Source organism: Ursus arctos, unplaced genomic scaffold (assembly GCF_023065955.2).
Source record: "Ursus arctos isolate Adak ecotype North America unplaced genomic scaffold, UrsArc2.0 scaffold_34, whole genome shotgun sequence".
Classification (NCBI taxonomy): Eukaryota; Metazoa; Chordata; class Mammalia; order Carnivora; family Ursidae; genus Ursus; species Ursus arctos.
Genome location: NW_026623030.1, coordinates 21,290,631 through 21,303,051, shown reverse-complemented (window position 1 = coordinate 21,303,051; position 12,421 = coordinate 21,290,631). Strand labels below are relative to the sequence as shown.

At 52.2% G+C, this 12,421-nt stretch overlaps 1 protein-coding gene across 3 annotated transcripts in view; it reads left to right on the top strand.

Annotated features, from left to right (window-relative positions):
* The window catches only part of LOC113266813 (2'-5'-oligoadenylate synthase 3), a 45,441-nt gene that overhangs the window by 27,235 nt on the left and 5,785 nt on the right, over positions 1 to 12,421 (top strand). Inside the window, exons 2-7 of one of the 3 annotated variants that reach the window (XM_057305986.1) lie at positions 1,065 to 1,335; positions 3,862 to 4,040; positions 5,206 to 5,441; positions 5,918 to 6,059; positions 9,587 to 9,760; positions 11,681 to 11,963. In XM_057305986.1, coding sequence (XP_057161969.1) covers positions 1,065 to 1,335; positions 3,862 to 4,040; positions 5,206 to 5,441; positions 5,918 to 6,059; positions 9,587 to 9,760; positions 11,681 to 11,963 — 1,285 coding nt within the window. The remainder of the gene's footprint in view (positions 1 to 1,064; positions 1,336 to 3,861; positions 4,041 to 5,205; positions 5,442 to 5,917; positions 6,060 to 9,586; positions 9,761 to 11,680; positions 11,964 to 12,421) is intronic. The other 2 variants (XM_048221515.2, XM_057305988.1) reach the window with 2 other exon arrangements.

Here is a 12,421-nt window from a genome sequence, read left to right as displayed (position 1 = left end):
CTCGGGGTACAAATCCCAGGGCTGAGGCTGAAGATTCTGGGCCTTTGGGGGGAGGAAAAGGTTCTGGGAAGGGGGCCTGGACCCTAGGCTGGGAGGGAGTTAGAGGTCCGCCAGCCCTGGAGCCCCACTTCTCTGCACGCACCGTGCCTCCTGGCCTCTGCCTCGTGCATGCCCAGCAGCCCTGGCAGTAAAGACACCTGGATTCTTGGAATCCCCTTGGCCTTGACCCAGACAAGGAACCTGGGGCACAAGGAAGTGACTTAGTAGCTGGAGGCAGAGCTGGACTTTCAGCCCGAATTGTCTGCTCGGGAGCCTGTGCCCCGAACCATTAGGCCATCCCAGTGTGGTTCACTTTTTCCTAATGAAAATAAAACACAGGAAAAGGGTGCAGAGCTAAGTCTGCACCCCGACGGATTGCCACAAACAACACACCTGGGTCACGTACGCCCGGATGGACCGACGAAACCTTCCCGGCCCCAAGAGCCCCGGGACCGGCGATCCAGTCCCTACCCCCACCCCTCCCCTAACCGCTCCCCGGACTTCTGACAGCCTAGAATCGTTTTGCCGGGTTTTTTTTAACTTTGCGTCATTGTGGGGGTGACCAACCATGCTGGTCTGCCCGGAACCGCGGGGTTTTCTGTGCTAAAACTGGGAATGTCCCGGGAAAACCAGACAGGTTGGTCGCCGGATAGACATGAAATCAGGCCTGGTGCGGCTTTACTGTGTGGCTTCCCTGACCTCATCCTGTTTATGAACTGGATGTCGCTGTGTGCAGGCGTTCACTGCTGCGACGCTGGCAGTGTCCCAGTGTGCGAAGACACATTTGTCTGTCCTGTTGCTGATGGCCCTTTGAGCTGCCTCCAGCCAGAGGCTCGCAGGAGAGCTGCCGCTACGGGCATCCCGATTCAGGTCTTTGGGTGGACAGATGGACGCCTGCCACTCAATTTTAAGACTCTGGTGACACTTGTGGCTTTTGCTTGACTTGAGAAATACCACGGCCTGCTGGGGTGTCCGGGGACCCCAAAGGGTCCAGAGTCTCACATCTGCATCTCTCTCACTGGCAGGGCGGCTCCTATGGCAGGAAAACGGTGTTGAGGGGCAGCTCCGATGGGACGATCGTCATCTTTGTCAGCGACCTTGAGCAGTTCCAGGATCAGAAGAGAAACCAAGATAAAATCCTCAGTAAGATCTGGCAGTGTCTGAAAGACTGTCAGCTCACAATGAAGCTGCCGGCCAAAATGGAGGTCCAGAGGTTCCACAGTGGGCTCACCTTCCAGCTGTCCACAAAGTGGCAGACTATCGCTTTTGAGGTGCTGCCTGCGTACAACGCGCTGGGTGAGTTGCTCCTGGGCGTGTGGAGGGCACTGGTCTGCAGAGGTGTGTTGAGAGAGCAAAGCCAAAGAAAGAGGCAGCCATGGGGGTCCTTGAGGCTGGGGATGAGATAGGCACCACTGGTACGTTCCAAAGCCAGGGACCACATACCTTCAAGAGAGGAGGTCCCTCCTGCCCTAGGCTTACTCTCGTCTCTAGAACTTTCCCCCCATCTCCTGACTTCGGAGAAAATGTCCTAGATTCCAGAATCTAGAGCGGAGTTTCTCAAGCTATGACACGCACACAAATCACCAGGGAACCTTGTTTAAATGCAGGTTCTGATTCAGGAGATTGGGGCAGGGCCATGGGCTGTGTGTGTCTAACCAGGGCCATGATGCCACTGCTGGTCCACACACCACCCCTGGGGATTTAGACTAGAATAAATGTTCGAGGAAGAGGATGGGGTGAATATCTGGGAAAAGTTCAGCTGGGGCAGGTATTTGGAGTCTGCCTTCCGACCAGGTCAACATCAAGGCAACTGGTTGGCCTTCCATGGGCAACTGGTTGGACAAATGGACGGTTGGTTGGATGGATGGGATGGATGGGTGGACAGACAAATGGACAGATGGATGGACAGATGGATGGGTAATAGATTGCATGGATGAATAGATGGATGGAAGGAAGAAAGGAAAGATGGATGGTAGGATGGATGGAAGGAAGGAAGGAAGGAAGGAAGGGAGGGAGGGAGGAAGGCTATGATAGATTGGATGGATGAATGGATGGATGGAAGGAAGGATTATGTATGGATGAATGGATGGAAGAATTGACAGATATGATAGGTTGGATGGATGGAAGGAGAGAAGGAAGGGAGGGAGGGAGGGAGGGAAGAAGGAAGGAAGGAAGGAAGGAAGGAAGGAAGGAAGGAAGGAAGGAAGGGAGGAAAAATGGATGAATGGGTAGATGGTTGGTAGATAGGGAGGAAGGACAAAGCTCAGCTTAGTGACAGCTCAGTCTCAAGCACAGGTGCATGTAATCACAAACCGAAACGCCAGAGCTGAAATTAAACCCCTCATTAAGCAAACAGGAAAACTGAAGGAAAGGAATGTTCCAGAGACACACAGCCAGTTACTGACAGAACTAGAATAAAAGCCCAGATCTTCTAAACCCCAAGCTGGGATTCCTTTAAGATAAAGACACACACACACACCTCGGTGACTCCCATCGGCGGCAAGGCAACCAAGTTAGAGAAAAGTGCACTGGTTTGGAAGGTAAGCAGCCCTCAGTTGCTATCCTGGTCCCACCTCTTACCCACTTTTGCCAACTATAAGATCAGACTCGAAATGGCTAGTTTACAGGGCCTTTAGGATGATGAGGACTACCAGAAACAAGGGCTGGGGTCAAGGTGAAGAGACCCCGTGTGACTCAGAATTCTTAGGAAATCCTAAATTCTCTCTCGTTCCTAGTATGGTGGCTGAGACTGGGCCAGAGCGCCCTCTGCTGGGCTCACCCCAACATGCAAGCAAGGATGGTGTGAAAACAGCGAACGTGCTCTTCCTCCCATGTGGTATCTAGCCGCTGCCAGCAGGTGGTGCTAGAACTGCACATTCCCAACCGAGATCCGTCTGGGGAAGGACAGGACAAGGCTTGCTTTCTAAGAAAAGTAACCTACTGGGGGATTCTTAAATATCTGTCCGAGTGAATGAAAGGAGCAAGATGCCTACGGGCTCTTATTTATGTGTTTGTAGAATGTGCTTGTAAACAGTAGAGCTCAGCTGGCAAGAGTGGAAATCCTGTTGAAATTCTGTGACGCTATCCACATCCCTCCCCTCCTTGGCATACCCTTCCTCACCCCCACACCGGTGGTTCTCCAATTTCCACGGGGATCGAATCCCCTGAGAAACTTAATAAAACAGAGAGGACCAAGCTCTCTGCTCTTGGGTGTCAGACCTCCTGCCAAGCTAATCCGGACTTGAGAGCCTTCTGGGCCCGTGCGCTGGATCAGCTGTGCAGCAGGATTCCAATTGGCACCCACTTTGAGAACCACTACCCGGCCTCACAGGGTCCAGTTCTGAGGGGAGTGTGCCTGCCCGCTGGCCTCTACCCCCAGCTTCCAGCGCCCTGCCCTCCCCTCACCTGCCTCCTCAGCGTCCCAGTACCCTTGCCTCTCGGAAACAGAACGTTCACCGGCTGGGCTCCTTTAGCAGAACACACCGTATGCAATCTACGGACCCTATTTTCTTCCAGGTGTATGCCAGCCATGCCAACCCCACTTTCCCTCCTAATTCGGAGCTCTCCCTTCCTCACTGATAATTGTGTTTCCCATCCTTCCGTTTCTGCTGATCTTGCCTCAGGCCAGCACCAGGGTTTTCACAATGGTCATTTTATTACCGTGCCAGGCACGCCGCCCCTCGCCTTTTAGGCGATCACGTCGGTTCCCTTACAGGTAAAGCCACCGACGTTTGCTGCCGAACCCCAGCAGACCTTCATGGCCGGCTCCCTGGGGACGGGCCGCCCAACCGCCACAGGCTCTCCATTTCTCTCTCGCACCAGGCTTAAGCGAGAAGCCCAGCCCGCAGACCTACCGCGAGCTCAGAAGAGCCTTGGACATGACAAAAGCCCAGCCCGGCGAGTTCTCCATCTGCTTCGCAGAACTCCGGCAGAGGTTTTTCCACAACCGTCCCAGAAAGCTGAGGGATTTGATCCTCTTGGTAAAGTACTGGTACCAACAGGTAATTTTCAAATGACGTTTCTAGTGCTGGCGTCCAATTCCTTTTCACCGAGATCATCCACGGTTAGCAAAGTACGACGCTCTTAAGTTTAGAGCTCAGTGCTTTTTTTTTTTTTTAAGATTTTATTTACTTATTTATTTAGAGAGAGACGGATAGCATGGGGGGGGGAGCAGAGGGAGAGAGAGAATCTCAGGCACACTCCCCGCTGAGCACAGAGCTCTATGTCAGGACCCTGAGATCATGACCTGAGCCGAAATCAAGAGTCAGACGCTTCGCTGACTGAGCCCCCTGGGTGCCCCCAGCTCAATGCATTTTTATGTCCTTTTTAGCAACATCCAGATCAAAATAGGGCCCCTTTCCTGCATCCCAGCAGCTGTCTCCAGCCCTTTCCTGGTTAATACTCCCCCCAAAGGACCACCGTCCTAACGTCTGTCACCACCAATCAGTTCTGCTCGTTTTTGAACTTGAAATCAGTGGAATGTACCGTATATACTCTGCACGACGTGATGCCTGAGATCTGTCTCTGTGGCCGCATGTAGTTGTGTTTCGTTGTTCTGTAGGATTCTGTTGTCTCTCCCTGCCACACCTTTATCTCTTCTGCTAATGGACATTTGGGTCGTGTCCACACTGGGCCTATTACGAATTAGGTTCCTAAAGATATTCCCCTACATGTCTTTTTGTGAGTTTAAGCACTCATTTCTCTTGGGTAAATATACAGGAGTGGACGTGCTGGGTTATAAGCTATCTGGATACATATACACGTGACATATTTATGTATGAATATATGTGCACATAATAAATGCATATGCAGACGATATACTATATTATTATATAGTATATAAAACATATATCATTACATAAATATATATAATATATTAGATATATGTAATAATATATACATTTCACTTTAGGAAGTACTTTTCCTAAACGGTTGCACCTAACGACACTCCCATCAGCAATGTAGGACAATTTCAGGTGCTCCACACCCTTGCCCACACTTGGTACTAAAATCCATCGAATTTTAGGAATGGCTTCCTTTTAGTCACTGGTGGGGAAAGGTGACTTTCTAGAGACTTCTGATTCCTTGATTTCAGGCCTCTGGCACGGTGGGGGGGAGGGGGGACTGGGTCCCCACATTAGCCACTGCCCCTTTCCTCTCCCACAGTGCCAGGAAAAGATGAAAGGTTTACCGCCGTCGGCCATATACGCTCTGGAGCTGCTTACAGTCTATGCCTGGGAACAGGGGTGCAGAGCAGAAAACTTTGACGTGGCTGAAGGCCTCAGAACTGTCCTGGGGCTAATCAGACAGCAGGAGCAGCTGTGTGTCTATTGGATAATCAACTACAACTTCGAGAATGAGACGGTCCGGAACATTCTGCTGAGCCAGCTCCGATCGTCGAGGTACCAAGCTTCCTCCCACCCTCTCTCTTTACTGTTTGTCTGCAAGCCAGACTGTGCCTCTTAGCCCGAGGGCTCAGCCCCGTCCTTCCCAGCCAAGGAAGCCCAAGGAAGCACTGATGAAACCCCAGCAGCGGTGGGGAGGGAGGCAGAGTGGGCCTTCCTGAAAGAGGGGAGGCTGACCAATGCTTTTCAACGTTTCAGACCTTCATCACATCTTGTCCCCCAAACAAACACTCGAGAGGTGCTTCCCCTTTTAGAAGGAAGGGGCTAACCATTTTAGTTATTTATGGAACATCTCTGCAAAGCAGAGAGCGCAGGAGCAGACGTCTCAGACAAAGCACCTGAGCGACCGAGAGGAAACGCGGGTGCTCGAGTCCAGGTTACCAGACGCCCCATCCAGTCCTCCTTCCCCAACGTGGATTTCTTCTTCCACATGCAGCCCAACTGATTTTTTTTTAATCTCATGGAATTCATAGGCCAGTAATCTTGGATCCAGCTGACCCAACCAATAATGTGAGCAAAGATAAGGCTTGTTGGCAACTGCTAAAGCAAGAAGCTCAGAGCTGGTTGTCTTCTCTCAGCCCGAATGAGTCACCTGGACCATCGTGGAATGTTCTGGTGAGAGAGCTTTGCAAGTATATCTCGGGTCATGCTGCAGGGAGGGCGTCCTGACACCCAGACCCTGCTCTTAGCCAAGAGCACCATGTGTGGATTTCCTAGGGCTGCGGGGACAAAATGTCATATGCTGGCGGCTTACGGCAAGAGAAATGTATTCTCCCACAGATCTGGAGGCTAAAAGTCCAAGGCCAAGGTGTGGGCTGGGCTGTGCTCCCTCTGAAGGCTCCAGGGGAGGACCCTTCCTTGTTCCTGGTGGTTGCTCCTTACATGTCTGTCTCCGTGTCTCCCTCCTCTTCTTGTAAGGACACCTGTCCTATTGGACTCATGCTCACCCCCCGTGGTCTCATCTTCACTTGATTACCTCATACGAAGGCCCTATGTCCAAATAAGTTCACATTCACAGATACTGGACGTTGGGACTTCAATGTATCCCTCAGGAGGACACGGTTCAGTCCATAACACACCATTAGGGGCCACCCTTTTCTGTTAAAATGATGGTAAAGAGCAAAACTGGACAGAGAGAAGGGCACCTGGAGATTAGAGATTTCGATTCATTACTGCAGGAGAGAGAACAGGTGGAGAGGTGGGGACAGACCACGTGGACCAGAGCCCCGGGTGAGTGCGTGGCAGCCGCCTTCTCCCCACACTGGAGCGCAGATCAAGGGGCTGGCTGTGGGGCAGATACACCAGCTTCCCCTCCCCTCCCCCAAGGGAGAAGCCATCTACCACACAGAATGCCCCGCGCTCTCAGAGCTTAGTGGAGAAGGACGATTCAACAAGAACGTTATCAGTCTCGGCCGCTGAATCCTTTCTGCTTTCTGGGGGTCATGGGATGTCAGGGGGACAAAGGTGTCATTTGAGGCCACATAGGTCAACCAAATTCCACATTTCACAGACACAGGACTAATTTACATCCAAAGTATGGTAGGCAGGGATCTACATTCCATTCAGCACAGAAAGTTGAGGGTCAACTGAGCAAAGACGGGATATGAGTGAGCTTCCCAAACGCCTGGGGCCCTAGACGGGAAGGACCCCGTGGACGGGGAGCTCCCTGCCTGGATCCAGAAGGAACATGGTGCACCCACTCCTTGTCCCGACTTTCCCTGGGCTCTGGTCTTTGCTCCCTAACCTCGATTTTCCTGGCTTCCTTAAACAGCTTTTTAAAAAAATATCCCCCATCTTTATTCTGAAAACTTTCAAACGTATAGAAAAATGGTTCAGTGAACCACTGCATTGAGCTCGACGCCCAGATGTTTAACCTTTGACCTCTCTAGCTGTCTTCCGGTCTGTGTGTGTGTACACAGACTCGTCGTCGTCATCCTCAGTGTTGTGTCTGTTGTTTATACTGAGCCGCTGGAGTCGGCTTGCCAGATAAGAACATTCTCTTAGCTCACCACACGCAATGGTCGAATTCCAGAGATTAAGATGAAGACCTTATTACCGTCCGGCTACAGAGCATTTCCCCGTCCTGCCAATTATCCGAAGCAGGTTTTTGGTAGCCAGTTTTCCCCAGCCCAGGAGCCCATGCTGCCTTTAGTTCTCGTGCTGCCCCGCAAGCTGTCTTTTGATCCCTGCTTTGGCTCTTTTTGTGAATTCCTCTCACGAGAGCTGGTGGAGGCCACTCAGGCACATGACCGGCTGCCTCAGGGCGTCTGGGCGCTGGAGGGCACGTGCACACACACGCACACACACACGCACGCAGGCACGCATGCACGTGGTGCGCACGCCTCCCATGATACTCAGCCCCGTGGGAAAGCAGTACTGGCCATGAATCTGCCTTCGAGCAACAGTGAGGTCCACTACGAACATCTGGGGCGACCAAGGTTGACCCTCAACTTTTTTTTTTTTTTAAGATTTTATTTATTTATTCGACAGAGATAGAGACAGCCAGCGAGAGAGGGAACACAAGCAGGGGGAGTGGGAGAGGAAGAAGCAGGCTCATAGCGGAGGAGCCTGATGTGGGGCTCGATTCCAGAACGCCGGGATCACGCCCTGAGCCGAAGGCAGACGCTTAACCACTGTGCCACCCAGGCGCCCCAACCCCTCAACTTTTAAGCTGACCAGCCCACCCCCGTCCCCAAGGAGAGCTGGACCATCTTGTCTGTGCTCACCAGCAACGGGTCGGTATCTATACAGAGCAGTGGGTTTGCTTCCTCTTACCGCTGCAAGGAGGAAGGAAGAAAAGAGAAAGAAAACCACAAATTTCAAGGCTGAAAATAGCACACATTTAATTTAATTTAAAGCTTCTAGCCTTCAATCTCTCGATAACACTGATGCTCCTGCCCCCCTCTTATAAGGACCCTTGTGATGACATTGGGCGCACCCAGATAATCCAGGATAATTCCCGCATCTCAGGATCCTTAGCTTAACCATATCTGGAAAGTTCCACGTTCCACATAAGGAAACATAGGCACAGGCTCTGGGCATTAGGACGTGGACTTGAGGGAGGTGGAGGCATCACCCCCCCCCCCACCTCTAGGGGCCTCTAGGGTAGACTGACTGAGCGTTTGGAGCAGGGAGCAGAAGAGCCCCCCCATGGGGTGTCATGACCCATGATGCATGGCGCAGACCCCACGGTCTGAGCTTTTCTACTGAAGAGGAAAGACTTGCACTTCTGTGTGGGCCCGACCCCATTTAGAGATCAGAATATGATTACTTTCCAGAAGTGACCACAGGTGCGAGGAAGTGGCACATCCCACCCTCCACAACCCCTTTAGGAGCAGAGGAAGTGTCCCTTCAGACTGAACCTGCAGCCCCTCCGATCCCAAGCTGGCTGTCTCCTCAGCACACTGAGAACGATATAGAGGGTTGAATCGTGTCCCCCAAAACTCATGTCCACTACAGCCTCAGAATGGGATCTTCTTTTGAACCAGGCTCTTTGCAGGCGTCATTAGTGAGATGAGGCCATCCAGGATTAGCTTGGGGTCTGACTCCAGTGACTGGTGTCCTTATAAGAAGGCACCCGGAGACCCAGACATGCAGGGGCCAGAGTGGTGTGTCTATAAGCCAGCAAAGGCTAGAGTTGCTGGAGTTTCTAGAGGCTGGAAGGGGCAAGGAAGGCTCCTCTCCTAGAGCCTTCCGAGGGCGCCCAGCTCTGCTGACGCTTTGAGTGCAGACTTCAGTCTCTGGGACAGTGAGAGAATACATTTCTGTCTCTGGAGGCCCTCCAGGGGTATGTTGCTAGGGCACCCCTGGGAAACCAATCCCCAAGGGCACATGTGTGCAACAGAAGCTGATAAAGCCCGAAAAGGCTCGTGTGTGATCATTTCTCCAGAAATCCGCAGTCCCTGCAGTTAATGGGAGACTAAGGGGGGGCACAAAGGTTAAAGGGGACCAGCCACAGAAGTCAATGCCACACTCGGAACAGCTTCGAGTCCCTGGAAGGGTCAGATCTCTCCTGGGGGTATGAAGAAACGAAGTTTTTGTTTTTTTGGGGGGGGGGGTGGTCCTTGGGCACCGCCCTGAACTCTCCCAAATGTTCTCGCGGTGTGTCGATGCAAGAGCTGAGTGTTCGTCCACCCTCCCAGCCAGCGCCGCTGTTCACCACCCCAGGCCATCTTCTAGACAAGTTCATCAAGGACTTTCTCCAGCCTGACAAACAATTCCTAGACCAGATCGCGGTAGCTGTTGACTTCATCTGTAAATTCCTTCAAAAAAATTGCTTTCGACATTCAGCAACAAAGGTTCAGAAGACTGTCAAGGTGAGCACTGGCCTTTCTCCGCGGTTCCCGGAGCTCTGCAGCGCCCGCCGGTGGACAGAGGGCACGGGAGGAGGGAGGGAAGCGGGAGAGAGGGGCACCCAGGACCTGGCTGTCAGCAGGGTTGCTCGTGCACTGCTTCCATCATTAACAACATACCTTTGGCTCGTACAAGCTTCCGGGGGCTGCTGTGGCCCTTTGCGGCCTTGGCCTGGGACCTGCACGTCTCCCGTCTCCGCCTCTGTCTCCCCATCACCTCTCCTCTGCGGGTCTCCTCTTCTTTCTCTTGTCTCCTAGGGACACCTGCCGTTGGATTTAGGGTCCACAGACCCCTCACTCAATGACATCTACAAAGACCCTTTTTCCAAGTAAGGTCACGTTCTCACGTTCCCAGCAGACATATCTATTGGAGGGGCTGCCATTCAAATCACTGCCGCTTCCAAGCGTGGTGTGTACTGAACCAAAAAGTGACCTCTTTCTTGTTTTAATGACCACAGCCTGATAAGTCCCATCAACTGAGCTAGAGATTTCGGCAGATTGGGTCATTCTTGTCCATGGCTCAAGGCCACAGGGTAACACCCTTCCCTCCGTCTGTTGGTCAGCGACCAGATAACCAGGTGCCCACGGTCATAAGGAGGGAGCAGGGAAGTGCCCATATGGTGCCAAACAGACCAGGGTCCCTGCGGCCCTGAGACAGACCCGGGGAGTGGCACCAATATCCCGTGAGCGTCGAGTAAAATGTCTCACTGAGGTTCACTGGAGTGAGTTCATGGTCACAGGCTGAGTTCACGGTCAGTGTTAGAATTGTCAAAGCTCATTTTCTCCCTTCCTTCCTGAGACCCCCATTAACACAATAGTAAAAAATAAGAAAAGGTGTGCTGGCATATCACAGGAGAAAACAGGAAGAGAACCAGCAACGCACAGGACGTTGCTTTCAGTCTTCCCGCGGTTGGAAAGGTTTGTCTGTTGGGTGGCAGGGAAGGCGTCCCCTGAATGTGAGGAGGGGCATGGAGTGACCCGCCAAGGCCAGCACTCGCACACCAGCCCCATGAACGAAGCAGTTTGGAGCACCTGTTTACAGGGAATAGAACACCCTCCCCTCGCCCCTAACCCGTTGCCAGGCATTTACTACCCATGGGTAAAACAAACGTGTTCTCTATAAAAATCGAGTGAGCTTTCTGGGGGCACCCGGGGCAGCAAGGGTGAGGGGTGGTGCCCAGAGCAAAGCCCCCAGCATCGTGCACTGGAACGATTCTCTGTGGGGCAGCTGGCCTCTCCCTCTCCCCCACTTGCCCTCAAAGCAGTCAGCTAAGGAGCTGTGCCTAACAGACTCCTTAGAGCAGAAAGGGAAGGAGGAAGAGGAGGAGGAAGGGAGGAAGAGAGAAGAGGAGGGACGGAAGAGGAAGAAGGGGGAAGTGGAGAAGTCTGTGTGGCAGGGACAAACAGAGCCCGCATTTACTACCCGACCCCTTACAGAAAGTTTGCAGAGCCCTGTACCTAAATCATGAATTTTCGTCCCATGAGCCCCAGCTTGCAAGAGCAAACAGATGAATCAGGGAACAGACGAGGAACTTTAACGCAACGATTGCGTCCAGTTTGATTTCTCTGAAGTCACAGGAATTCACACAAAGCTAAACGGTCTTTGGGAGAAATCTTTAGGAAGCTGACGTGAGAAGAGGGTAACTAGCCCATCAGTCATTTGCATGTTAATAATAAGCACATCAAAGGGCTTGAGAAAACCTTTCGAACCAAACTATTCTTTTGAAAAATTGAACGCTCTGCTTTGGACTCAGCCCTAACCGGACCCTAACCTGGAACCCTAACCTTGGCAACCTCACTCATGAGCCCACTGGTGCCAGCCCGCGGGGGCGAGGGGCGAGGGGTCTAGAAAAGGCTGTATCCCAGCTTGCCTTTCTTCGCTAGGGAGGGTCGACGGGCAAAGGCACAGCTCTGAAGACTGGCTCCGATGCCGACCTCGTCGTGTTCCCAGACTCACTTAAAAGCTACGCCTCCCAAAAAAACGAGAGATGCTGTATCATCAAGGAAATCCATAAACAGCTGGTAGCCTGTCAGCAGGAGAAAGAGTTTGCAGTGAAGTTTGAGATTTCCAAGTGGAAGGCTCCCAGGGTGCTGAGCTTCTCTCTGAGATCCAAAGTGCTCAACGAAAGCGTGAACTTTGATGTGCTGCCTGCATTTAATGCACTCGGTGAGACCCCCCCCCCGCCCCAGACCTTCCGCTTCTGGAGGAGGAAGCCGGGTGACGGGGCAAGGTGGGGTGGAGGGAGAGCCACGTGACCTAGTAATGGCTCATGGGTCTAGCGCCCCCAGCAGGTGGCACGAGAAATGGCAGCAATCCCTTACACCTTACACTGTGAACATGTTCATTCTTTCTCACTTAAGGATCCCCAGGATGCCAGAACCACATTCCTTATATTCTTATGTACCTACGGTATCGCTCGCACTACCTATCAGAGAAGGGGGTCTACAGGAGTTCTGTACACATTTATAGATAGAGTGCCACAAGTATTAGTGAAGGAAATGAAAGAACAGCCTGGGAAGAATTCTGAGGCAAAGACAGGAAATCTGGGTGCCTTCAATCTGCTTTGGAAATTTGGTTCATGAACGACAGATACATAATGTTGTATTAAAAGAAACCAAGACTAT